The following is a 27845-nucleotide window of genomic DNA, read 5'->3' on the forward strand; positions in this document are numbered from 1 at the left end:
TTCGGAGAGAGAGGCATGAAAATAGAGAAATGGAGAGAGCGAAATTCTCATTTAAAACAAATTACTACTGGAAAAACACAAGTTTTCCTCTGAATCATCAACTTGCAATCACGTTGTCGGCCTTCCTACCACACTGAAAACAATTTTCGTATTCTATCGTCCAGGTACTCAACTGGACCAAGTGATTTTATTGTTTTTGAATTCAAAGAATATGTTTTCATTAAGTTATACCAATATGTTTTTCCAAATAACTGTTTCACTGATTGCATTGTGAAAGTGATTGACTTGTTCCACGGAGAGTTTTTGCATTTGATAATATCCGTGACAGAAGGAAACTTTCCACATATGCAATGTTCATATTGTGTTTTGAGAATGGTGGAAAACGTCATGTGGCTATAAAATTTGAATTTTAAGTTTACTGGAATAATTTTATTTTGGAAAGAAATCGCTCATTCTAAAATTGTATTATCCAAAAGTATCATAAGTTTTTAAAATACATAATTTGCATATTTTCCTTAATTTCCGATGAGGTGCGTCCAATAGCATGGTATAACATGGAATATACAATAAGTTACAACCGGAAATAGGGTCTCCCAGATGGCGCAGTGTAATCAAGGGGTCCCTGATTTGATACCCGCTGGAGGCACATAGTCGTACCACCACTGTAGGTCCAGTCCCGATTAACCTTATTGTGCATAAAGTTGACTTAAAACACCAAATCAACCAACCAACCAACAACCGGAATTAAATCGAATGCGATAACCATTACACCAGTCTGCACTATGCGAATCACGTGCATGATCCTGTCTATGTTTCTACCCAGATACTTGAATATAAAACTTATCCATGAAGTTAGTTCTCATAATATAGACTATAGAGCGTTGAGTGGCCGGTACATAATATTGTCAAATAAGGTTTCTGTTTCGAGGGCTGACTTGGGCATGAACGTGCCCTTGTGGTTTGTGTTCCTACATCATCTTCATCGAATCAATTCTATCCTCGTCGTCCTGTTTTTTCAATAGGTGGCAGAAAGGCGACGTAAAATTTTAAAAGGAAATGTTCTAGTGTAGCTGTTTTCATACTATATTTGCTTTGGTTATAACTTTTATTCTAAATAGCATCGTATTAGTTTCAGCACAGACAAGGGTCTGTCCTAAATACAACCCTTGAGGCCGAAACACACTCATTATAATAAAGCTATGTTGCTATTAATATTACTAGTAGGGATGTGCCGAAGCCGATTACAGATGTATGAAAATCGGCCGAAATTGACACATCGGCATCGGTATCGGAATCGGCAAAAATCCGATATTTGAACCGGTACAGATTATACTCGAGTTTTTTTTTACCTTCTAAGTTTTATATTCTAGTTTTGTAAGATTTATTGAAAATTTGGTTATGATTCGTCATTATTGTAGAGTTTTTGTAATAAAATTAATGCAAACTCATTCAGAGGATCAACCTAACTATAATCGGAAATAAAACAGTACATTGCTGAACCAGGATCTGCTGTTGTATTGGAAATTAAAAAATGAATATTCAAACCTGAATCAAGTCCTGAGAAAATACTTGGGCATACCTGCTGTATCAGTATTCAGTCATTGAGTGTTCAGTGTTGCTGAACAGATTTGAGATAAGAGAAGAGGTAGGTTACTTCCTGAAAGGCTTCCAAATCTCGTGTTTCTGAAGTTGAATCTGGCAGAACAGGAATTCATTTTGCATTTCAAAGAACTGTTTGTGTACTAATTGTAAAATATCTTGAGAATCCATGTTCTTCTTAAAGGTTCACATAACCACCTTTTGTAGATGCAAATGTACATTCGCATCTCTTGAGAATATATATATATATACATATGATATGCCATAGAAATGTACATAGCAAATTTATTTTTGTCATGCTGAAAATAACATCCCATTTATGTTAAATAATCTTATGTATCGGAATCGTTTAAATATCGGCATCGGTATCGGTTCCAAAAATTATCGGTGAGTACATCGGCATCGGTAAATTTTCAGCTTCGTCACATCCCTAATTACTAGTATTAGTATTGGTATTATTGTTATTCGTTCCCGTTGTCGCCTTGTAAACAAGGGGTCCCTAGTTCGATTCCCGGTGGAGGAACATAGTGGTTCGGATCCCAATAGAAACTTTAGGTCCAGTCCCGATTAGCATTACTGTGCATAAAGTGGACTTAAAACACCAAACCAATCCAATGTTATTCTTTCCTTCGGTGACCGAGTGAGCAGAGTGCTGTACTCGCGATATGGTCACCTGTGGTCCCAGGTTCGAGGGCTAGCGTGGGCATGGATGTTTCTTGTGAGTAGTACAAACAGACAGAAAGGCAACGTAATATAATAATAATGATAAAAAGTGTGTTGAAGTCCCTGGTCTGGACTGAGGCTATAACTGTTCAATCTACTTCCATTGGAGAGCCTTTCATTACAAGGTAACAGTGTTACTACTATGTCATCAAGGAAACGCGTGAAATAATAATAATAATAATAATAATATAAATAATAATATTCGTGTTTTGCCTCTCTTCTACCTCTTTCATCTAATCAGGAAGAAAAGATTGAAGTGAATACTAACTGATGCAGGGAGAAACAAAAACGGACATTGATGCCTTAGCTGGGACTCGAACTCGGAAACTTCGATGGTAAGATCAATGGGCGGCTCGACTCCACTGTTCATGTTACGCAAATCATGAAAGCAATTACATACAGGGAAATCCCTCTTGCATGAGATGAGAGCTGCAGGCATTCTCGTTGGAGATAATCGGTGTCGGAGGCACCTGTTTTTACAGATGGTGGGGGAATGTGGGGTGTAGTTGCCAACTGAAAAACCGATCTTCAGCCACCTCATCGTTATTTTTTAAAATCTTGCACTTAGACAGAGTAATGGGCCCCCCTAGAGTGCTTCTTCCAAGAGCTGATGAAATATCGCCGAAAGACACACAATTTGTAATAGTGAGGGTAGAAATCCTACTTACACTAGCGAAAAGGCCCCAACCATCACACACACACTTGTTTGTCTGGACTAGACTAGACTAACCTAATCACCGCTCACTTTGCTTTTCCCACATACAGGGTGTCCTCAAAAGTCACGCAACCGAGATTTTGAACGTATCTATCTAATTTCTGTGCAAGGCATGAAACTTATACTGGCTATTAACTCAGAATATGTGGATATTTTTTAAACATTAAACAAGAAAATCATGCTCTACATGAACGTTCAGTATGCGGAGAGAGTTATTAAAGTTTTAAAAAGTTTTTTTTGTATTAAGTACCTAGGTAAAAACAAATATGGATAAAAGACAGCTGTGGAATCGCTTTCAAAAAATTTCGATGTGTATCAATGGTCTCTGTGGGTATTTATCGAACCGATAAAAGAAGAAGATTTTTTACGCATTTTATACAAACCATTTGTGGGGTTAATTATGGCACATTCAGAAAATGTATGACATTGCGTTGCGACGCCAAGGGTCCCGGGTTCAAATTCCGCTCGGGCTTGGTTGTTTGTGTATGTCCATTCATCAATTTCATCATTTCATCACTCCATCTTCGCAAATTAGCCAAGAGGCACAAAACTCGAAGTAAAATAATCTAAATCAATCATTCAATTAAAAGTATGTTTCAGGTTGTTGTTTTTTCCGAAATTACAAGGTGTACTGCAACATTGTCGTGTCAGAGGGCAGTAGCAGGTTTGATCGACATTTGGCTATGTTATTCAATGAATGCCCAGATGAAACTAAATATTTGAAAATTATCACAAGAAAAACTAACTTACCCATATTTTTGTACGATAAATTTGATATCTTTTCTATATCTGAACGTTCATGTAGAGCATAATTTTCTTGTTTAATGTTTAAAAAATACCCAGTGCAAGTTTCATGTCTCTATCGATTCTATACAAAAGTTACATAAGGTACTTGAATCCAAAATGGCCTAGTACCCAATATGACCCATTTGCTGTTTCCAAGTAGTTACAAGGTTAATTCAACAGATGACGTTGGTATGTCATTTAGAGTGTCAGAATGACGTGATTGAACCTGTTGACTGGACCAATGGTGCAGTAACTTGAGGACAAAGAAGCGAAATAGCTGAACCTCGTGATTGTGTTCTACGTGATCTAATATTGCATGTGCAAGTTATTACTTACTGCATCTTCCCAGTGATAGGTGTTTATATCTCTAGTTCATATTATGATAGCTCATAATTTGTGCTTTAAAACAATGTACTTAGTTTAGACTTTAATCTAAAGTCCTGTTTATAACGAAGAATAAAAGAACACTATGTTAGGTGGACTCACTATGGCCTCAACGTTACTTTCTAACAAAATCTTCGCTGCACCCATGTTATTATTTGAAACAGACTCCAATGTTCAGTAAACGTCCAGAAATGTTCCCTCTTTTGAATCTAGTGATTAGTTTTTGACTTTGTACACCATTATAAACAATCGCAAACCTTAGGTAGGTCCAGGGCCGCATTTACGCGCAGGCTATCTAGGAAGCAGCCTATGGGCCGTACCACAAAAATAAATTGTTTAAGAAATTTTGAATAGACTAAAATAAAAAATGTTTTTGTTTTAATACTGTGGTGCGGGCCCTCTTATAATCATAAAAGACGTCGACGCAGTTATTTTGTGTGTTGTGTGGGCTAATTCGGCTGAACTCTTCAGTGGACAGCTGATATGAGTTTAGTCAACTTTCAGGAATCTCGATGTATAACAAAATGACAAAGATGGAAACGGGGGATGATATCTTGGGACAAGTAAAGAAAACTAGTGAAACTCTGCAGAACCCTAGATTGGACGTGAACACAGCCGCCTCAGCACTGACATCGCTAACAAGCTTCATAGAAACAAAACGGGATAGCTTTAAAAATATGAGGTGAAAGCTGCTGAGTTAGCTGATTGCACTGAGTATGAAAGTGAAAGTTAAACACAGCGCAAGGGCAAAATAAACGTACGCTTGGCACATCTTGACTGTGTCTAAGCACCAGAAGTTGAGCTGATCCTATCAGAAAAATTTCGAATCCAGAGTTTCCTTTCTGTCATAGATCCATTTGAATCTTCATTGCGGCAGAGGCTTGAGGCATACAAACTACAGGGTGATTTTTTATACATGGAACCATTGGAATTTACCATAATTTACGAACAACGTGTCCTAAACCTTTCAAACTTCAGTGGAATGTTCTACAGACTTGGGAGTTTAAACCACAATATACTCAATGTGTGCCCCTTGCATTTCACGGACATGGCGCAAGCTGACAACAAAATTGCGCACCACTGCTGCTAATGTGTCCTCAGAAATATTGAATATTTCTGCTTCTACGGCATTTTTCAGTTCTTGAATTGTTGTAGGGTTAGTCTGAAATACTCTGTCTTTAAGGTAACGCTAAAGAAAATAGTCACAGGGGGTCATATCCGGCGACATTGGTGGCTATTCAAACCCGTTCCCGTGCACTTGGGGATAACGATTAGACAACACACGGTGATAAAACATATCCTCAAGATAATCAAGAACTATTGTTGCCGTGTGAGGTCTCGCAGTATCACCCGCTTCTTCAAAGCACCTTAGGGAAAAAAAAAAAACCATTCAGCAACGGTTGAATATGGGTGCACGATTATTCTGCACAGCTCATCTACACTTGTGCGGCGTCCTGTTTTGTGGAATGATAGGTGTGGTCGCCGCAACAATGCAACGATGCTTTCGAATATGGTTCTCAACACTTTCCACAACACTCGTCTTCCTGAAAACACCAATATCAAACCTACATACTGCATTTTCTACTTTCTGTACAGAAAACAAATGGTGCCATGTATAAAAAATCACCCTGTAGTTGATACCCGTTTTGGGATTCTCAACAAGTTGGATACACTTACGAAGAAATAATTGCAGAAGCTCAAAATTTAGTAGAAACATATAACAATGACTTAGCAATTGGGAAATGAACTGATTCAGTTCAAGGCTTTCTACCACGAGTTTCAAAAAGATGATGAGGAAAATTAAAAAGCTATTAGTCAGGATAGGTGGATGTATAAACTCCTCCTAGAAAAGAAAGGTCAAAGATTGTTTTCCTAATGTCGAGGTCGGTCTAAGAATGTACCTGTCACTTATGGTCACAAACAGCAGTGGAGAAAGGTCATTTTTGAAATTGAAGTTGATCAAAATCAGGCTTCGAACCTACATTTTAGAAGACAGGCTCAACGTTTTGGCTTTGCCCAGTATTGAAAGTGATATTTTAAGACAACTAAGTTATGAAGATATTTTAAGTAGCTTCATTAGTATGAAGTGTAGTAGCAAACCAATTAGCCACTAAGATTATTTGACATTTTCATTTTAAGTCTGATGGTTTGGGAAAGTACTGTATTTGAATTAAATATATGTAAAATTTGCTTGTTTGTTACATTCCTTTTCTTTACCTTGCATTTGCCTAACATGTTTACTTAAAATTACAATGTTATTTTTCGAATTAAAATATTATTTTCAAAAAATTTGCCTAACATGTTTACTTAAAATATGTTATTTTTAAAATTAAAATATCGTTTTCAATTGAAATATTATTTTGAAAAAAATTCCCCCCGGTAGGGCCCGCACCACAGGTTTAGCCTAGGGGTCTATAGATCCTAAATACGGGCCTGGCTAGGCCATATTGGGTTCAGTTACCTTACGTTCAAAAACTTGGTTGCGTAACTTTTCGGACACGCTGTACTAATCCCAACCGTTACTTCCTACCTGCATTGGTGAGGGTCTTCAAATTAATAATTAGAAAAAGATTTTGAAAGGCATCACTTGATTTTACCGCCATTTTTTAAACGGGTTTTTGTATTTTTGTACTTTTCTTATTTTACGACGTTTTTATACGATTTTTGTCTAATCGCGACGATGTGAATAAATTATTTAGATTAAATTAAAACGGTCACACAAACAATATTATAACCACAAACACTCAATTTCACAAAAATGAGCAAAAACGTTCTCTTACACGTTGTTCGTCCAAAGCAAAGTTTCACGTAATGGGAAAGGCTTCCATACAGCCACGCAGTTGCTCAAACGGCATATGACTTGGGGATGGAGTGGGCAAGGTTGGAAAACTTTATGTTTATACATACAGCTCTGAGGTGCAAATTGTTAGGTGGGGGATCTTTGCTCAATCTTTGGAGTCAACTTGGAGCATGCTCCTGTGGTTCAATATGGTGGCAATGAGATTGATGTGGGAGGTTTCGTGTAAATTTTCCAAGCAGAGAGGATATCATTTCCTTCATCCACACAGGCATAGATATATATGACAAACAAAGTCGATCTCCGTGGCTTAGTGGTTAGCACAGCGCGCTACGACGCAAGGGGCCTGGGTTTGAATCCCAGCTTGGGCAAGGGTGTTTTTTGTGAGTGTCCCGTCATTAATTTCATCACTCATCCTCATCTTCCTTGAAGAGCAATTTAAGATTTCTTTGTGAAATGATGTGAAATTAGCGAGGTACATTAAAAATCACGTAAAATGCTATGGACACTTTGTAACGTAATAGGCCTGTGTATGAAAAATACATATTTAGCATGCAATACTTTAAGCTATTTCCGACAATGATTAACTCTCATTATTGTAATTTTAAAAAAATTTGCCCTTCAAAATCTTTTTATAAAAGTAATACTTTTGTTTCTGTAAAAATTACATTGTAGAAAGTTTCATTTCCCAAAATTTCGGGAGGGGCCCGGACATGATGAACCCATGTTTGGCAACGCCAATAATCACAACAAAAGTGACTATATATATGATGAGAACGAAACTACTTGGATTGAAACCTAGGACCATTGGCCTTGTAGCACCGCACGTTAAAGTTCAATACAGTAACCAGGAGAGAATTTGCAACACGATCTAGCCTATTTAGAGAGGAAATATTGGCAGTTTGGAATCTATTTTGGTCTGCGGGAATGTTATTTTGAGAATCTTTCTTCTTAGCTTTTACGTGTTTAACATTTCATCCTCCCCCTCCCCTGAACGTAACCACGCAAAAGTTGTCAACGGGCTATATTTTATGCAGATGCGTTATTAATGTGAAAAAAATATTTGCTTGTTTTCTTTTTTAAACAAAAAAAATCAGAACTTTCGTTTTTTACACAATAAGTTTACTTGCCTGTCGAAGCCGACAAAGAGACCGAGCACATGAGATTGGAAAATTTCGTTTTCACCAGGCTCAACGAGGTATTAAAATCCACTTTGTCGGCTTCTCATGACGTATAGGGCCAGGCAATTTTTCGGCCACCCCTCTCGTTTTCGAGAGTATAGAGTCGCTTTGACGTCATTTCGTGACGTCACTTTGATTGATTTGCGGAAAATGGTATTTGCGAATGAATGAGCAGGCTGTAAAGATGAAAAGGAAGAGACGAAATTAGGAAGACTCCTCTTCTGGAAAAGTGGCGGAAAATCGTATCAGGAAGGCTGAAACGGAAGAAAACCAACCTTGTTACAGGTTGACAGGAACTGTCAGAAGGATCGTACAGTGGCGACTCGTGGAATTTTTGGGCTGTAGGAAGTTATGGTAAACAGACCGAGGAAAGTTTTCGAAAATTCGTTCAATTACACAGTGACATGTATCCCTGTACCTTGGATTAGCCATTGGATTTGTAATGTTAGCTGCAGGCCCTCCCTGCCTGTCATGTGTGGATTAAGAACAGCTTTGTCAATACCAACCTCCTGATAAGAAAATATGCTGTTTCAACTCATAAATTACGCTAAATGTGATAAAATTATGCTAGGGTTTATTATTATTATACATTTATTATTAATTTATTATAATCATTTTCTGTTGACTGCAGTAGTTTTAAGTTCAATTTTATTTTGCTATTTTGGAGTTGTGAACTGCGTTATTGATTATTTATTGTAGTTAAGCAACATTAAGAATTTTGACCATTCAAAATAAAAAAAATAAAAAATGGGTTTAGCATAGTGCTTGAAAAAAGTTGAAGAAAATTCCATGACTGGTAACGGCGTCCATTTGTTTTATTTGTGACCTCCAACTTTCTACCGATTTCCTTTTATGACATGTTCCTCCCTTGTTAGATCGGGGAGGATAAAGAAAAGATGAAAACAAGGGGATGGATCAGGGCCTGTAAAAGCTTGTCCATTGGTCGGCATACTTCCTTTTGTTTGAAACAAGTCCGCTAGAGAAGTACAAACAAGATGTGGAGATTTTCTTCAAAATAAATATCTCCTCAAAATATCTTCATTAGAATTCAATTTCTCTGTTTCCCAGGGACAACCGTTTTTGAGATGATGCTGGATTTTCCTATTATGCCAAACAAAGTGTGCTAGATGCCAACGAAGTTCAAATTTTGCTAGGTTTAGAACAATTATGGTAGAGTTGACATCACTGTTGAGGAACCCACAGGACCTTCCTCGGGGACCGTACAACTGGGCAACCCTCCGCGTACCCCCGCCCTCCCTTGCACTACCCCTAACCCATCTGTCTGTAGCATGACGAGAAAGGTTCCTCAGCGGCAGGCAAAGACGGCCGTCTTTCGGCAACAGATCTGGAACGAGCAGGTGATAGCTAGCACATTGACTCCTGACAGTCGAGTAGCGAACCTTGATTGCGCTCAAATTTTTATAACGCTCATTAAACTCTTAGAAAGTAGAAAACTGGAAATAAGTATAAATGGAACTATAGGAAGTTCCTCACTTCCTGCATGGAGAAATCGCCACTGGGGTGGTAATGAGAAAATGTAGCGAAGAACGAATTCGGGTTGAGAGTTCAGATAGAAGATAAAACAAAAGAAAGATAGAAGATATCAAGCATTAAGTGTAGAATCGTGAAGTTTTATTTAAAAGAGATTTAAACGTTCGCCCTTTCTCATAAACATCCTACAACACTTGGCAAAGATAGCCTGTTGCGGAGTAAAATGCGCAGAACAGTTAAAAGCGGCGAGTGGGAGGAGCTAACTGTGCTATGTCATGCGTGATGCGCACTCTATAACCTCCTGCGCATGTGCGGACAGAGTAGGAACGATGTGCGCAAGATGCACTCTGTCCTACGTCAGATGCATGATTCGCATCGCACATACGAGAATAAAATAATCAGATCTTTAACACTCAATTACGCTGTGATTTTAACCATCCTCATATGAGGACACTTACGTCAAAATTTTTTTGATGAGTTTATATTCTATTTTATCCATAAATTACTAAATTTTATTGTAAATTGCACTCTTAGTATAATGTACATATTTATTTTTCTTCGATTTCTAAATATTATTATATTTTATAAAACATTAAACAGAACGTGGCAACCCATCAATTTGCAATCTATTACATAATATTTCTTTACTCTGTCATGTAAATCCTGTTAATTGAAAAACGAACGGGATTAACAGAGAATAGCCCAAAATTAGACTAAACTATGTTTTCTAAACGGTGCAAAATATTTCTATATTTCTATATGATGTTAAAAATAAGTGTCCTCAAATGAGGACGCTGGGCGGAAAGGGTATAAAAATACACCAAAAGATTTCCTTTCGTCCTTGCGTAGCATGATTTGTTTACTTTCATTGTTATCGCTCTTTTCTGTCTTTGATTTGTTTTGCAGCACTACAAAGACACTACTTCAATTATCAAAAAGAATTGAAGTGGAAATAACAATGACTTTGTGTAAAACACTGTTGCCAATACTTGAGTTTGTTTCCTTGTGAAGTCATATTGTGCCAACATGTCGTACAAGAAGGTTCGAGCTCTAACGCTCGAGGAAATAGCAGATATACGAGGATCCTGGGTTTCAAGAAACTGTTTATGATGAATATTGTGATAATATTGATGTCGTTTTGTGTTCACCTGTCGTAGACAGTTTTACTGATGAGGAAGAATGCCCAGATGAATGCTTCACTGAAGTTGAAGTAAATGATGTTCCAGAATCATTAGAAATTCAATACGTGTCATCGACTTCGAGGGATGAATATGCAGAAGAGACTAGTAATGTCGCAGGAAATTCACAATCAACATCTCAGAATGGAGAAGAAATTCAAACTTCGGCTGTTGCTACGTCGAGTCGCTCAGGGAAAAGTAAGAAGAGCAAACTTTGTGAAGAAAGCAGTAACACAAAGCTGACACCTCATGGTAATGAAGTAAATACTATATCTGCACTAGAAATGAGAAGCCATGTTTTGCCACTGACACCACATGAACTCTTTGAAAAACGAATGGAAGGTGTTTGGGAACATATAGTGAAGGAAAAAACATATAGTGTCGAAGAAGAACTTGCAAAATGTTCAATTGAGTACTGATGATATGAGATGCAATGGATGTGATGGAATGACAACAAATGTGTGATAGCCACCAACTGCGACACAATTGAATCTGTTAGTGCTGCTTCCAGGAGGAAACAGAGCCACGAGACAGAAAATCGGTATAACACAACCGAGAGTTCTGCAATCATACAACGCACACATGAGTGGAGTAGACCATCATGATTGGCTGGTGGGAAAGTACGCAATAAGTATAAGAGGGAAGACATGGTATTGGTGCCTTATTACTCGACTGCTTGATATGTCTTTACTTGCTGTGATTCCAGACATTTGCATTAGATAGAATGCAACATTTAATCACTCATCGCAGCAAGCAAAGAAAATGTACGAAGCAGGGTTTTAATGCCAAAACATATTGTAAGAAGTGCAATATTACTCTAGGCATCAAGTGTTTTGTACCGTAGTACCATTCAAAATAAACTAAAAATCTGAGAAGAAGGAAGATAATACGTTCAAGGTGTGAAACAACATTTATGAAAACACTGCACTGTTCTGCAAAGTCCAATTAAAATAATTATTTACTCATAACTCATATTTTTAGAAAAATCTGCCAAATCACAATTTTATCTCACATCCGCCCAGAGTCCTCATTTGAGGACGGCACATTTTGAGAAAACTGTGAATGCAAAAAATATTTGTTCATTGTAATATGTTTATGTAAGTGTTTTTCAAGTGAATAAAAAAGGAATAATGAAAGAAAATATAATTTGGGCGTTAATGGATTTTAATGTAGATTAATGAACCAAATACGACGCAAGTTTCATTACTCCTTTTTGAAGTTAATAAAGTCATATATAAACTTAAAATCAGTTTCTATATGCTTTTGTAACTTAAATTAATAAGAATCATCGGGATAAATTTAAATATTACATTATGTACCATGCTAAACAATATCAGTGTAAAATATTTATGAAAGTAATATTGCTTCAAGATGTCACTCTCGATTAGCACTTTTACCAAATTAAAACACATTTTCTGAGAAAGAATATCATAGGTGGTCTTGGAAACAACAGTAAACGTATTATTAAAATAAATATTATGTGATTTATACTTCTTACTTTGATAAGGTTTGAATTTCCGTAGAATATTATTAATTTTATTAATTCACACAGGAACTTCAACAGAAATATTGATATGGATAAAAATAAATACATATAAATGAAATTTTACTTACGGTATTGCTAATAGCGGTCATCCAGTCACTGAAAGGAAAAAGCAGAAATAAATAAACATTAGATATACAAATAATGCTTTTATGTTGTTGAAGATTCAGTGTATCCAACTTTCAATTTTAATAAATTTAAGTGGTTGTCTGAAATCTTAGTGTGGACAACCAACAAGTAGATTTTAGGTAGTTTCTTTCCCTACTTAATTTCCTATCTTATATATATACACACACACACACACATACTAAACCAGTGAGATGAAATATATTTTCATTCGCTCACTGAGGCTTTGCTATATGTTGAAAGAACGCTTCCCTGAAATATTTATGAATTTATCCGAGTAGAGCAATACGATGATAAGAATTATAATAATATAACAATAGTTTATGTGTGCAGTGCTGGGAACAGCCAAATTTAATCACTTTGTCTACATAACACACTCTCATAAGCAGGCACGTATCCAGGAATTCCTTTCGGGGGGTTGTGAACACCATATTTCTAAGGGTATGAATAGAACCTCACAATTATTTGTTTAAGTCCAGTGGTGTCACTTGGGTTCCAAAAGGGGGGTGGGGGTGCAAAGAAAGTTTACTTTCTCTTGGTAGACAAGGCTTAGCATTAAGAGGCCATACTGTGGAAGCAAAAAAATGGGGAGCAACTAGCCTCTAAATCATCTCCACTTTTTAAGCCCGTCATTTTAATCAGAACGCGAAATCGGAACATTTTTTACCACTCGACTTCTCTGTTTTTATGCATTAACATTGTGTACCGGAACCATCTCAGTATGTGTGTTTGTCCATTTCTTCTCATCAGGCATAAAAACATCTATCGTGTCTTTGAGTGTTTTTACGAAGCTGTTACACATGTACGGGATGGACAACCAACTCGACAACGCGAGATTTAAACTGTGGGCTGCGAAGTGGACGCAGACAGCTTTCGCATGTTTCTCTCTGATTCGAGCCTGAACACCACTAATGTGTCTTGTCCTCCCATGTTTGCAGCTCTTATAAAAGCCGAAAGCCACCAAATTGTTCATATTCAGGCCTCAGTAATCGCAAGTGTTCAAAATTGTCTGTCACAGCTTCCGCAGTCTTGTCATATATCGGCACGAAACAAAGGAAGTCTTCTCGAATACAGCTGGATCGCGAAACAATTAATGCACAGTGAAAACCCTTACGTTCCCACCACATCTAATATTTCGTCTCTCAATATGGTCAAATGCTTACTCATTTATCTCCAGTGACGTGCCCAAGGGAGGGTTGGTGGGGTCATAACCCTATTCCTTCCGAAAATCCTAGGAACGCCACTCTTTATCTCGGACACATTTTTTAAAATCAACACACCAGAAGTTTTTATCATTTCGTATTGGAAACTGAAGTAAGATGCGTTCTTCCTGCAGGTTTGGATATGATCATTTAGGGTGCTGTCGCCTGCCTTCACACCTAACCTTAACAAAGCTATAATTTCCCATCATTGTGACTTGGATCTTCAATACTTAAGAAGATTTCAGACCGAAAGGACACGCGATACATGTCGTTTGGAATGAACCGATCAACAGCAACATCTCACACCGTGACGAGATATAAGGTCGCCGCACAGATCTACGTTCGACTTGTGAAATCCTCAGGCTACACAGTGTGAAATCTCCCTTAGTAGTCCACTGTCAACGTCGTGGCAGCTCGTGTTGACCACAGAAGAAAAATGTCTCCTTAACCTCTCCTCTTTATTTTCTGTTCTTGCTAATTAAACAGGCAACATCTAACAATTTGACATACCCAGGACGTGTACTATGTATACATTTTAGCGAAAAATCAGTCTAAGTCAAGGGTGGCTCAGTTGGTAGAGCAATGCCGCGGTATGCCAGAGCCCTGATTCGGGTCCTGGTAGAGCCTGCAATTTCCGCAAAAATGTCAAATGTCTATATATGAAACATCTTCTTGCTTTCACTTTTCGACATTCAAAAAAATTTCGGCTGTCTCTTTATGGTAGTTAAGTGTTTGAGTGTGTGTCGAACCCAGCAGGCTTAAACAAAAGTATTTTTTATGCCATGAAATTCTCGGACTGCATACACGAAATTTGGTCCGGGTAGAATTAAATCACTCAAAACTTTGATTTTCAGTTGATCTGTGAAGCTTATTTCTTATTTAATAAACCTCTCCAATACCCCGTACTGCTGAAATATTCACTTTAGAGAGAGACCTCCGATCTCTTCTGCCCCTCGACCCGAACTAGTACTACACTGAGGTTCCGGAAGTTCCGTTGTCGTCAATGTCTTCAGCTTTCGACCCGAACTGGAACTAGTACTAGACTTCGTTACTTTACGGTATTTAGTCATTTTCATTTTCGAATCACTAGATCTTATAAAGCTACCAATGGACACTGACTGATCACTAATCGACTGTATGAATTGTCACACTTACCTTTGAAGTCTGATTAATCGATTCTGTTGTACAGATCGACCAGGAAATTGAAACCGCGTATTTATATCCTCATTATATTCTAGAACATTCCGCAAATAAAACGATTCCTTAATATTGCCAGTAGTTCGACTCCTTCTCTTATTCAAGAACGTTCCCTCTCGCGCTTTCCAGAGATTAAAAAAAAATACAATGAATCGCCCTACGTGTGGCGCTACGTTTGCAGCTTCCAAATGCTGACAAGTCTTTACATAGTGCTGCGACAACACCTAAAGCGCAAGAAAAGTTTCGTGCAATATTATGAACAACAGCGTTATAGAACATTCTCCGTCTTGCCTTGATAATTATTTATCTCCTTAAATTATCGTCACATTATTCAAGAAAACAAAAACCTAATTTTATGTAGTGTAAACTAAAAAAAAAATCATAGGTGGGGGAAGGGGGCTCGAGCTACCTGAACCCCACCTTGGATACGCGCTATTAACAATAACAGGGTTATACAACATTCTCTGTGTCTTGTCTTTATAATTATTTCTCTCAAATTATCGTCACATTATTCAAGAAGACAAAAATCTAATTTTATCTAGTGTGAACTGAAAATTTTCCTGGGAAGGGGTTAGGGGGCTCGATCCACCTGGTCTCCACCTTGGATACGTGCTATTAACAATAACAGGGTTATAGAACATTCTCCGTCTTCTCTTGATAATGATATCTCTCAAATTATCGTCACATTATTCAAGAAGCCAAAAACCTAATTTTATCTAGCGTAAACAGAAAAAAAATCCTGAAGGGGGCTCGAGCCCCCTGTTCCCCACCTTGGAAACGTGCTATTAACAATAAAAGTTATAGAACATTCTCCGCCTTTCCTCGATAATTATTTATCTCCTTAAATTATCGTCACATTATTTTATTTCACACCACAAGAAACCAAAAACCTCATTTTATCTAGTGTTCACCTAAATCTTTCAGGGGGGGAGCTCGAACCCCGTAAGTCCCCCTTGGATACGTGCCTGTTCATAAGATCTATTTTGGTGCATGTACACAAAGTAAGTTATAACCTTTACATTAATTATGTTGTAGAACTCAATTACATATATAAATCAAATTTTAAAAGTTATACATATTTATTTAATATTCCCTCCTTTAAACTATTACTTATCGACTCTTTGTAAACCCCTTCAACAATCTGTATATTGTACTTCCCTTACATCCTATAGTTCTAAATGTTATTTCTAGTTTCACGTCTTGCACCCTTAAACTGTTATAAGCATTTAAATGTGAAATTACATTCTGAATGTTAGCTATTATTTTTCTCGTTAGACGTCAACACAAAATGAGACATTCAATAGTTCAAATGAAGGCTACTTCAATGTTGTGATGTCAAAATGTTATAGTAATAATACTTATAACTCATACGCATCCTGCACTAGATTCGTAATGAAGATTTTGATGCATTTCTTTGAGCCTGAAACTTGCTGTATTAGCTTCTCTGCGAGTGTAACATAGATAAAGGGCAGATTAAAGATCATCTCTCTCTCTCTCTCTCTCTCTCTCTTTATCTCTGTGTGGGAGATAATAACCCCCATCCCCCTCTCCCCAACACACGCACACACCTTTTTGGGCTACGAACCGTTCGAGAGCTAATACCACTCTCATCTTCAGCAACAGATGAAATCTAGGAGTTGACATGTTGTGATTTGACGACGTAATGTGACCGTGTAGTGGCGGTATGATGTATTGATTGATTGAGTTGCTTTATTTTACTTCGCCTTTTGTGCCACTTTTGGCTTATTTTCGAAGATGGTGATGAGTGATGATATGATGAAATTGATGAAATGACATTCTAAAAGAACACCCATGCCCAGGCCGGGATTTGAACCCGGGACTCTTAGCGTCGTGGTATGATGAAGTAATCTGATCGTGCGGTGGTTGTTCCACGGAATTATCTGACTGTGTGGTGGTGTTTCGATGATGTAATCTCATCGTATGATTATGATGCAATCTGAGCCTGCTGTAATGGTCGTTTTATGACGTAAACTGGTCGTTTGGCGAACTTATCCACGAAGCTCGATATGGAAAGCTATGCTGTAATGTTGCGCTATGCACATACAGTATCAAAAAGTATCAACTGATCATACGAAATCACGCGTTCATTTCCCGACATCAGTTGCTTGTTTCTTCGCGATGTAACACTGGACGCCACTGACCTACCAACAATCCGCCAGTTTCCTACACCCAAGTCCCAGAAGATGAGAGTGAGGTCATCTCGAACATTGCGTTAACTGACGATGTATCATTGCTATGAGACGCCCTTTTTCTGGGCCCATGTTAATACAGGGTAACAATTAATGAACTATATGAAATAAAACGGAAATTAGTGACATACCACGTAGTACACAAACTGTATTGCACATGTAAACGGCACTACAGACATTCGGATTTAGGTTATGACACGTTCGATATGTCTGCCATCTCTGGCGATGATGTGGGGCAGACGAACAGCAAAATTCTGCATGACCCGCTGAAGTGTCGAAACATCGATGACCTCCCGAATGGCAGTTTTCAGCTCGGCAATGGTTTTGGGGTTATTTCTGTACACCTTGTCCTTAACATAGCCCACTTCCAGTGGCCTCTGGGTACCCCAGAGCCAGAATGCGGTCCCCAAAATACTCCTCCAGGACATTTTCACTTGCAAATGGCCGACATCAACACGTTGCGTGCCCATACGCATACGAATTCCCATCATGCTCTGTGGCCAGCCACGCAGTTTGGACGTCATCACGCGAACCGTTCAGAAATTATGACGGTTTTATTTCATATAGTTCATTAATTGTCACCCTGTATTTCAATAATACTCACGTGACTTCGTCTTCGGACTGCGCTAGGAGCCAGTGCACTTTGTCCCTTTTTTGATTCCCGAAAGCCATGAGCTGCTCGATATGGCACCCGTAGGGCAGATCTAGCCTCCCCGGTATCCGGAGCGTCCACCGCCCCACGGCCACCATCTCCGGAGCCTCCTTGATGATGATGCCGCCCTCTGGCTCCCCTCGACCCTTCTCCTTGAACCAGGCGAGGGTGCTGTCCTCGTACAGGACCACCCATTCCTCTCTCCAGTCCTTGCCGAACAGTCGCTCTGAAAGTACGAGGACGAGCTATTACAGGCATGGTCTCAGCACTGTACATTTACAAAACTGTTTCAGAATAATTCAGATTGAGATTGAAATTATTTTGAAATAACACAACTCCAATATAAATATCTATAAAGTTACTCTAGGTATTGGGGCGGTTGGCTGCAATGTCGGTCCACAGTGTGCCATGCCCACCCTGCAAAAATGTAATTTTGTGAGCTTATGTAACGATATGAAGAAGAGAAAGACATTGCTACAATTGTTGACTCTGCAAGAACTTGACCCAAGAACTCCACAAATTAACAGTAATTGCAGTGACAACCCCTGTATGCTGTCACAAAGCATCCAGTGAGAACTCTTGCTTGACCGCCTGAACGATTGTGCCTTATTGGCTGTATAAAGGATAGACTCCGAAAGAGGTGATCTGGACGCTGTAAAATTTGACTCTGATCAATATAGAGTTCGCCTACAGTCATGGTACGTACAAGTTTTCAATAATTTTGACATTGTGTTTTTTAGTTTTATGTCAGCAGTACTGTTTTAGAATTTTCCATTTTCCCCTTAACATATTGTACTGTTCATGACTTTATTATAATTTATAATTGTCACTCTTATCATGTGAAATGTAATCAAACCTAAACTTTAACGCATTTTCAATGGGACATTTGAACTTGTACAATTTGTTTTTGCACCAATATTTAAACTTCCTATTATTGGATAATAAATCATTCTTTGGCTTACGCAATAACAATGTGAATATGAAAATATATTGTCACTAGGGCTGAGCCGATACCACTTTGAACCGATACCGATACTCTTATCGATTCCCACCGATACCGATACTTGAAAATTTCAATAATTAAAAATTTTCAAAATATTGATCAATATTGGTACGTAAATATTCTTCTCCAATTATATGCATCAATTTACCAAGAAATCTCCTTTAGAATATTCAAGAATTACACCAGAATATTCAAATAGATGTTATGTAATCAAGTTGCAAAATAAAAAGAAGTTTGATATTTTCATAATTTCCACGATAATTAGACTCCCTGACCCCGTGAAAGACCAATATGTAGGAAAAGTATCGGCTGGTATCGGTAGATAAATTCCAACCGATACTTCCCAATACAGATACCACTGGTATCGGCCGATACCGATATATCGGCATCGGTATCGGCTCAGCCATAATTTTCACTTAAAAATGTAGCTCATCCACGCCATAAAGTCAGGGGCCTCAACTGCTTCTAAAAATATTTTTACGCATGTTCTATATCTTTTTTTTATTTTAACAATATAAACCTTTGTAATGCTAATCCAGGAGCATCCAGGACTAAAGTACTAAGTTATTTCTTGTTCCTTACATGCTTTTAAATCAAGATTTAATAGTTGGTTCATTATTTTTTCAATGGCTACTATTTGATTATTCTTGTTATTTATTTATTTACTTATTTTAAGGCAATGGTAGAGATCGTTAGCTGCTTAAAAGTGCAATACAATTTTTCTCAACCCTTCAGTTGAAATGAATTAAACGATAAATTGCGAATATGATTCCATGTGCAAATTATTTCCACTAGTTTGCACCAACAAATTGTTTCCTCGGTGGCTCAGTCGGTAACGCGTCTGACTTCCATGCTAAAGGTCCTGGTTCGATCCCCGGCCGGTTCAAATCCGGGAACTTTTCTAACGTTGGAAGTGGTCTCGGCGCCCACCCAGTGTCCAATAACATGGGTACCTGGGGGAAACCCTGGGGGGTAAAGGCGGTCAGGGGCGTGATGCTGATCACATCACCCCCACTCACGACCGGATCAAGAAAGTGTGGGGAGTTACCCCCACACCCCCTATACGCCTTCATGGCGTCGTGCTATGCACAGCGGAGCACTTTACTTTTTTTACTTTTTTTTACTACACTGGATATCTAGAACAGAGTAAATCTAAAAATGAGGACTATAATGAAACGTGAATTTTGTGTTCATGCTGAAACAGAATCAATTTGTTTCTTGTATTCCAAAATTGAAACGATGACTTCTTCTGTATTTTTTTAGAAGGATGGACGCTATGGGGGTACTTATGTTACGGACCTACGTACAACTATTTTAGAGAAAAATTCTATGGATATTGTTGACAGTGGTTCTACATTGCATACTGATTTTAGAGAATTGTACTTTATAAAAGTGCACATAAACTGCACTATCAAAAAAACACTTCAAATGATAACACGCTGTACAGAAAATACTCCTCAGCCTACTTGTGACTTGCTTTCACTCTGTTCTCTTATTTTTCGTAGCTAATAGTTTGCACTTGAGAATTTGAATTATCCAGCAAATATAATCAATTTCTGTTAAATATTAAGGAAAGAGTGTGTCTATTCCAAATTGCACTATAAACTTGAAACTTAGTCTCTTTAAAAATCGTTCCTTTAAATGAAATATGTTTTATTTTTTAACATATGTATATATGTAATATCACTTAGCATAATCTGCCATGTGTTGAGGTAAATTTAAGTAAATGTGAAAATTATTTTTGCCTAAGGTAGCGCTTGTGGTTCGAGGATGGAGATAGTAGGGCCATTACCTTCTCTATCTGAAAGCCTGATGGCTTGCTCCGTGCACGTGACTAAGCGTCATCAACTGGAGGCGAGATAGCCGCCATGTTTGATTTGCTTCTTCTGAATCAATGTTTGCTTCTTCTGAATCAATGTTGGACCTTTTTAGTGAATATGGAATTGTAATGCAAATTTAAGAACTGTAATCGAGTTTACATGACGTATAAATATGCTTAAATGTGCAAGAGGTATGGTGTATAAGTGTTGTGTGCTCAATTGCAGAGGCAATTATGATGAAAATGGTAAGAGTAACGTTCACATTTCTTCAAGAAGTTGCTGAAAATGATAAATGTTTAGGGCAATTCCATGTGATTTGGTTCCTACGAAAAGATACAAGTTATGTAACAAAGGTTTTATACTCATAAGTAAATAAGAGTAATAGTTCATGATGTAAACATTTCATGTGTCCGGAATGGGCACCTAATATACCTACTCTTAAATGTGGTCATGTTTTATCTCTTGTCAACAATTTTTTTAGAAATATCAAATAATTTACCCTGAATTACAAACATTGGTTAACGTTAAGATTATTGCTTATGATTGCAAATTAATCTGTTTCAAGATTTAGTCAACGTTTAAAATATTAGCTACGTTCGTGTCTACCAAAGCAGTTTGTTGCTGCACATTTTATGCAAGCATTCGATAAAATATTCATATTATTTACACAAATTTTGAGTTTCAAAATATGCTTAATGAAAGAAAGCTATACAACGGGGCAAAGTTGATACATGTGTACATTTACATTCTTAATTTATATATGCTTCTATATCTATATGCTTCTTTATGCTAATCGGAGACTAATGGAAGATATGTTGTGCATTCAAATACAAGGGTGCGACGTGTAACAAGAACTTCGATCAAATATTCGTGTGTAAAACTATCCAGGAACATATTACTTATGTTTCAAATACAAATGTTTTCACACAGAAAGCATTTTGTTACCTGGCTATGTTAATATAAACTACAAATGTATTAAATTTTATAAAACTGTTTCATATGAACTGTTTTTTATTTTTTGTCTTTGTGAAGCTTCAATGTTCGTAACTTTGATTATTAAATCAGTGATAATGTTTATTGTTTCATAATGTATTAACATCCTTCACGATTTTATTAACAGTGTAAAGAAATATTCCAAATGTTTATTTCCCAAGTAAACCCTAAGATCGAAATATTAATCTGCTTTTTCTTTTAATGAAAATGTTGAAACTCATAAGTTATTGTCACAGATCTTACTATCAACAATGAAAAGATTCAATTTGTTTATTATCTTCGTTCAATAAAGTCAATAGGATCGAAATTACAATGTGACAAATCATTTAGGTTTAGTCTTTATTCACAGATATGTAACATTGCCCTTGCACCAATTTCTTTCGCTTTTGCTGAAAGGTTATAGAAATTAAGTTTTTGTATTGAGATTGTATAGCTACGCAGAATATCTGCATATCTGGTTGATTAATTTTGGGTAATGTTAAAGACAATTTAATTGATTAGGTAACTTGGAAAGTTTACGGTCAACCTAACATGGGAGGGTTCTGATTTAATCAATTGATTTTGCATACAAAAGTTCATACAAAAGCGTGTACGAGTTTTACTGTAGCTGACAAATATTCCCGATAATATTTTTCAAAGATATACAATGTTTAATTTTTTCCGCCAGGAAGTTTCTAACTGTTTTCAACTCTTTCTTTGTGCTATGGTAGGAATTTTTGTGGTGACCATAGTTACTTCCTGAATGAAAATTTTGATGTAAATATTCAATATTATACTTTTTTCTTCTAACTATAATCGTCTGGAGGGTAAATGCCAAAATTGAACTTCATAAAAGAAATAAATATACCTTAATTCTCTACGTTAAAATTACGACAAGGGGTTTACAGCGTTAAGACGATCGCCTCCACATGATGACGTCTTGACTGAGCGATGTGGCCTGAACCTCAAGATGGTCTTGGTAGGACGGACACGTTGCTTCAGGGCCGGCGCCACGCAAATCAGGCTAACACCGTTATCGAAATGTAACAAGACAATTTTCGCGAGAAAAAATAATACATAGTGTTGAATATAATGGGATAGGTTAAAAATGTAATACACATTATCCAGAATTTTCTATTTTGGGGGTGTAAGGGTAAATGTGGAGTCAAATAGACCGTAAATTTATCTTTGTGAAAAATTGAGAACGGCGTTGAGGAAACTTTTACAGGGTGTTGGGGGCGTGCGTACAAATCATGGAGTACAATTAAAGATTTCACGCTATTAATAAACAAACAACCATAATTTAATATTACTATAGGTGAAATCAAACACTTGTTTGTAATCCCCTCGTCTTTGACAGGGCATATTTAAATTTAAAGCCCCGACTAACTTACATTGAAATAACATATAATTATCAAATGTGCCATGCTTTATAATGTGGTAAACGTGAAATGTGGCTGGTAGCCCTCTAAGTAGTTCAAAAGGGCGTGTGAAGAGGTCGCTAGTGTGAACTAGGGATGGCCAGATCCGGATCCTAGCGGATCCGAAATCCGTATCCGGAACTTTCGGATCCGGATCCGTTTTGCCATCCCACATGAGCGCTTCTTTGGAAAGTAAGAATGTGTTTATAACATATTGTTGATTTCCATGAAACTTGGCAGGTGTATAGAGGGGCCTAAAGGAAGAAATACGTGTTTTTGTGTTTCAGCTAAAAAAAAAAACGTTTTAGAGTGCAAAACCCCCCTCAAATGTCAACATGAAGACAAATTGAAGGGGGATCTGACCCCTGTGTGCCACTCCGATTTCCATGGAATTTTGCAGGTGTATGGAGGGATCCAAAGGAAGAAGTACGTGTGTTTTTGTGTTTCAGCTAAAAACCTGTTTTAAGGGGCAACCCCCCCCCCTCAAATGTCAAGATGAGGAGAAATTGAAGTGGGGAGCTGACCCCGAAACCACGTAAATATGGCATAGGGCCACTCTATATACATGCCAAATTTTATGGAAATCGGAGGTGGACACAGGGGTCAGATCCCCACGTCAATTTGTCTTCATCTTGACATTTGAGGGTGGGGGTTGCCCTCTAAAACTTTTTTTTAGCTGAAACACAAAAACACGTATTTCTTCCTTTGGGCCCCTCTACACACCTGCCAAGTTTCATGGAAATCGGAGGGAGACACTTAGATAACATAACCTCTCTTGTTAGTCTTACACTTTGTAAATATATAACACTGCATATATTATAATGTTTTATTTTAATTTGTAAAACTGTAACTGTTGAACAATTGTATAATTTTTGTATAACATTTCTATATTGTTAAATATTTTAAAGGTTTCAGCCTGGAATGGAATGTCTCACATTTATGTGTGTTTCCATTTCCAATACATTCGAATGAATACATATTCGTTTCAATGGCATTTACAAAATCACCTCTGACATTTTATGTTAAACAAGTAAGGTTATTTTTGTGCACGAGCGTGTTAGCCGATGCGTAGCAAAGTAATTTAGGAACAACACTTGAAAAAAGATCTTGAAGGACTAACTAATGAAAAATTTCTTTGTGATCGAAGATCATAATACCTTTTAAGGTGTGGTAATATTATAATAGGATTTAGATACGAAACTCTCTAATCCGGATCCGGATTTTCGGATCCGAAACTTTCGAAACCGGATCAGGAATTTTCGGATCCGGATCGAGATCCGTAATTTTTGGATCCGGATCCGTAACTTTTGGATCCGAATCCGGATCCGTTTGGCCATCCCTAGTGTGAACGTTCCTGCTGGCTGAAGTGGTGAACGATGGAAGTGCCAAGCGAGGTTACTGAAATTCTCTAACAATATATTGAAAAAAAAATGTTATTACTTCAGGTACCAAAATAGGTTTCACGTTGAGGGTGAGTGAAAATCGTAAACGTTGTAAGTGCCAGATATGTGGAAAAACAGTTTTTTTGCGATTTCCCAACACTTTCGCTTTTGGCACTTACAACGTTTACCACTTTTAGTCCACAAATCTGTATTAACCCTTGAATCTTCGAGGTACACAGTGTAATAGGTTGCTATTTGACGAATCGTGTAAATTATGGCAGCATTGAAGAGAATGGTTTTTTCTGTCTAAATGGTCACTTCCTTCACAATTAATTTTAGTGATTATTTTACGGTCGTTTGGTCTGTAAACGTTTGTTGTTGAATAGTTGTTGAATTGTTGTTTTCAGTCCACTTTATGCACAAAAAAGTTAATCGGGACTGGACCTGCAGTTTAAAATGGAATCCGAGCCACTATGCCATGTGTCTCCACCAGGTATCGAACCCGGAACCCCTTGGTTACAAGGCGACGACGTTACCACTACGCCATCGAGGTGGCCCTGGAAACGTTTGTGATTCTCGTCATCGTGTAGATGAAGAAACGTTTGAAGCTCTACTGTAGTATATGAATCACGACACATTTCCTAAGACGAAGAGGATGCTGCTAGTTCCGTGACTGCGAATGTTTCCAGTGCCGTTGTTTCGGAAGACGAAACAGATATTGATGTTTCTAAACGTTCAAACCGAACAGCCTGAACTTCCTCCAGGGAGTGATCAAGTGGAAGCGATAGTTTACAAAAACGAGCAAGACATAGATAGCCTTGCATATTGCAAATGGACTGAACTGAAGGAACCACAGTTGAAAGCGTCTCCTTTTCGGGAACTTGATAGTAGAAAGAGGCGTCTTTCAACTACCTTCGTACACTGTTCGCTCTTGGTTAGAGAGCAATGTCTAAACCAATTCGACTCTTGCTTGGCGTGTAGAATATTTTGGTAGTGTCGCAGTGCAAGTGACAGAAGACTTCAGACTTGAAGACTATGTAATTTTAGGTTGACATTCATTTTGCAGTTGTCCCCATCCCTCCGGATGTCCATCTTGTCTACGACGATGCACAAGAAGACGAAACTCACCAAAGTAAAAGCTTGATTTTCTTTGTAGAATTTTGGGAAAATGCAAGGAGAAAATGAATCAAATTACATTTTCACCACTTGTTTTCCAAGGGGGGAACATGTGCCCCCCCCCCCTTGTTCCCCATTGAATACGCCTATGGTTAGAAAATCTTTAGGTATGATACAAATGCAAAAAATTGATACATGTCTTCACACTAAAAATGAATAATAACCCAAAGAAGATTAAAAATGCAAAATAAAACATTTTTCTGGTTCTGAGGGGAAATGATCTACTACTAGATGTTTGCTTTTGAGGTCGGTTTTAAGTCCACTTTATGCACAGATATGGTAATCGGGACTAGACATACAGTTCAAAGTGGGATTCCAATTACTAAGCGCCTTCACTGGGTATTGAACAGGGACCCCTTGATTACAAAGCGACTGCGTTACCATTAATCCATCGGGAGGCCTGCTATAGTTAGCATTACGTTCATCCTGATGAACACGACATCGTGATGAACATGAAATAGAGGATTTTGTGTAGTAGGCTATAACTTTCTCCAAAAACATAGTTCTTAGTGCCCTCCTAGATCCCATGCCCGCGGCATTACTAAACGCAGAAAAGTGCACAAAAGTTGTATCCCTAAGCAAGTGTGTAAATACATCAGGTATTGAATAGTATATGCACTAATGTGCACCCGTTTCAAGAAAATATTACTAATCAACTTAATCGAACCGCTAAAATGCATAAAATATTTATAAACTTACTTCCAAACGAAACTAAGCTATTCTGAATTATAATACTATTTCACTTTTAATGCTGCAAACTAGCGTTATATAGTGCATAACGTATTAAATGTTTTAGTCATTACAAATTTTGAAGTACAAAGAAGCATTCAAGTGTCTCTCTCCCTTGATTTATCATTTTCTCTTGATGTATTAAAAATGTATCATCGGATCAGGAGTTTCAATCAACGAGAAACCATGAAAACAAGAGTTGCAGGGAACGCTTTGCATCGAGTGATGCATTTTCGTTTCTGTGGTGTAGCGTAATGGACCTGCCAGAAGTTATTACAACAAAAAGTACAATTATGATTACTCTTATTCTTTCAATAATCTGGCAATAACTCTAGATGGAAGACAAATCAGTGACTAACTGTGTTTTAAGGTAAAATTCCCCGTGCATATACGTAGCACCGTGCCATGAAAGCACAGTTAAGGGATGTTCGGGGTAGGGCCCCACACATTCTCGATCTCGGCCATTTTGGAGGTGATGTGATTAGCCTTTACCTTCCCCCCCCCCCCCCCCCCGCCCAGGGGTGCCCACAGGTACCCATTCATTTGAGGCAACAGTGCACAGTAACTAACTGTACAATGCTTAGTCCCCAAACACATTAAGCTCTACACACTGCGCTACGACGCCAGGGTTCCGGGTTCGAATCAGCGCGGTATGGGTGTTCTTTGTGTGTACTTTCATCCATTTCATCATATCATCATCTTCGTGATTAAAAAAAGTGGAAGAAATGTGGAGTAAAATAAACCAAAGCAAACAAACAAATACATTAAGCTTAGCCTGGTAACTGTAACCAACAATTCAGTTGCCGACACATTGAAACCACAACAGAAATGCCCCTTTAGTAACTTAAGTAATTTCCTGTCCTGTTAAAACAATTTAGATGAATAGCAGCTTGTCACCGACTTTCAGTGGACAGAAGGCAAAACTTCGTATCGGTTCGCATTACTGAACCCAATGCGTGACTCTCCTTCACAACAAGCTTCGGTTGACACGTAGGCTACCTGCGAGCCTCTTTTTGTTTCGTTTCCCTGGGTCACGTGATATCGATTACTGCCTCTTTTGTGTCCCATGAGTCCCCAGCGTCACCACGGAGCAAGGAAGCACCTGCTGTGAATATTTATGCATAGTTTAGTGTTGTATATCTTTGCGTCGACGCTTCTCTGAAACGCCTGGGCTTGATCGGTGGTGCAGGAACGGGAAAGGGGCAGGAGGGGTTACAGGGGGCACATTGTACCCCAAATCTTAGGGAAGGTGAAAAGAGCCTGCCGTGGAAAGTACGCTATAGTAAAGGTATCGTAGTAAACAGATTTTTTTTTGTACATGATTTCCCCATGTAAAAGAATTTAAACTACCTTAAAGCTATTGCGCTGGTTAATTTTATTGGCTCGTGTTCTTGAAAAACATTTGCAGTTTAAAATGGTTTAATACGAGTACAAGACAATGAAAAAAGACAGAATTTAGGTTAACGTTGTAAGCCTCCAAGTTGTCACTTTGTGTAATGGTGGGAGCAACAAATGTTTGGGAAACACAATATAAATATGATGTAGAATATATATCACT

At 37.9% G+C, this 27845-nt stretch overlaps 1 protein-coding gene across 1 annotated transcript in view; it reads right to left on the reverse strand.

The window, feature by feature from the left end:
- Positions 1-27845, reverse strand: part of LOC145985584 (uncharacterized) — a gene marked incomplete at its 3' end in the record, with an annotated part of 265494 nt that overhangs the window by 13149 nt on the left and 224500 nt on the right. Inside the window, exons 3-4 of the mRNA XM_083119654.1 lie at positions 17737-18010; positions 12469-12496 (exon numbers count right to left, since the gene is read on the reverse strand). Coding sequence (XP_082975780.1) covers positions 12469-12496; positions 17737-18010 — 302 coding nt within the window. The remainder of the gene's footprint in view (positions 1-12468; positions 12497-17736; positions 18011-27845) is intronic.

The sequence above is a fragment of the Lepisma saccharinum genome, chromosome 3, assembly GCF_977018435.1.
Source record: "Lepisma saccharinum chromosome 3, izLepSacc3.1, whole genome shotgun sequence".
Taxonomy (NCBI): Eukaryota; Metazoa; Arthropoda; class Insecta; order Zygentoma; family Lepismatidae; genus Lepisma; species Lepisma saccharinum.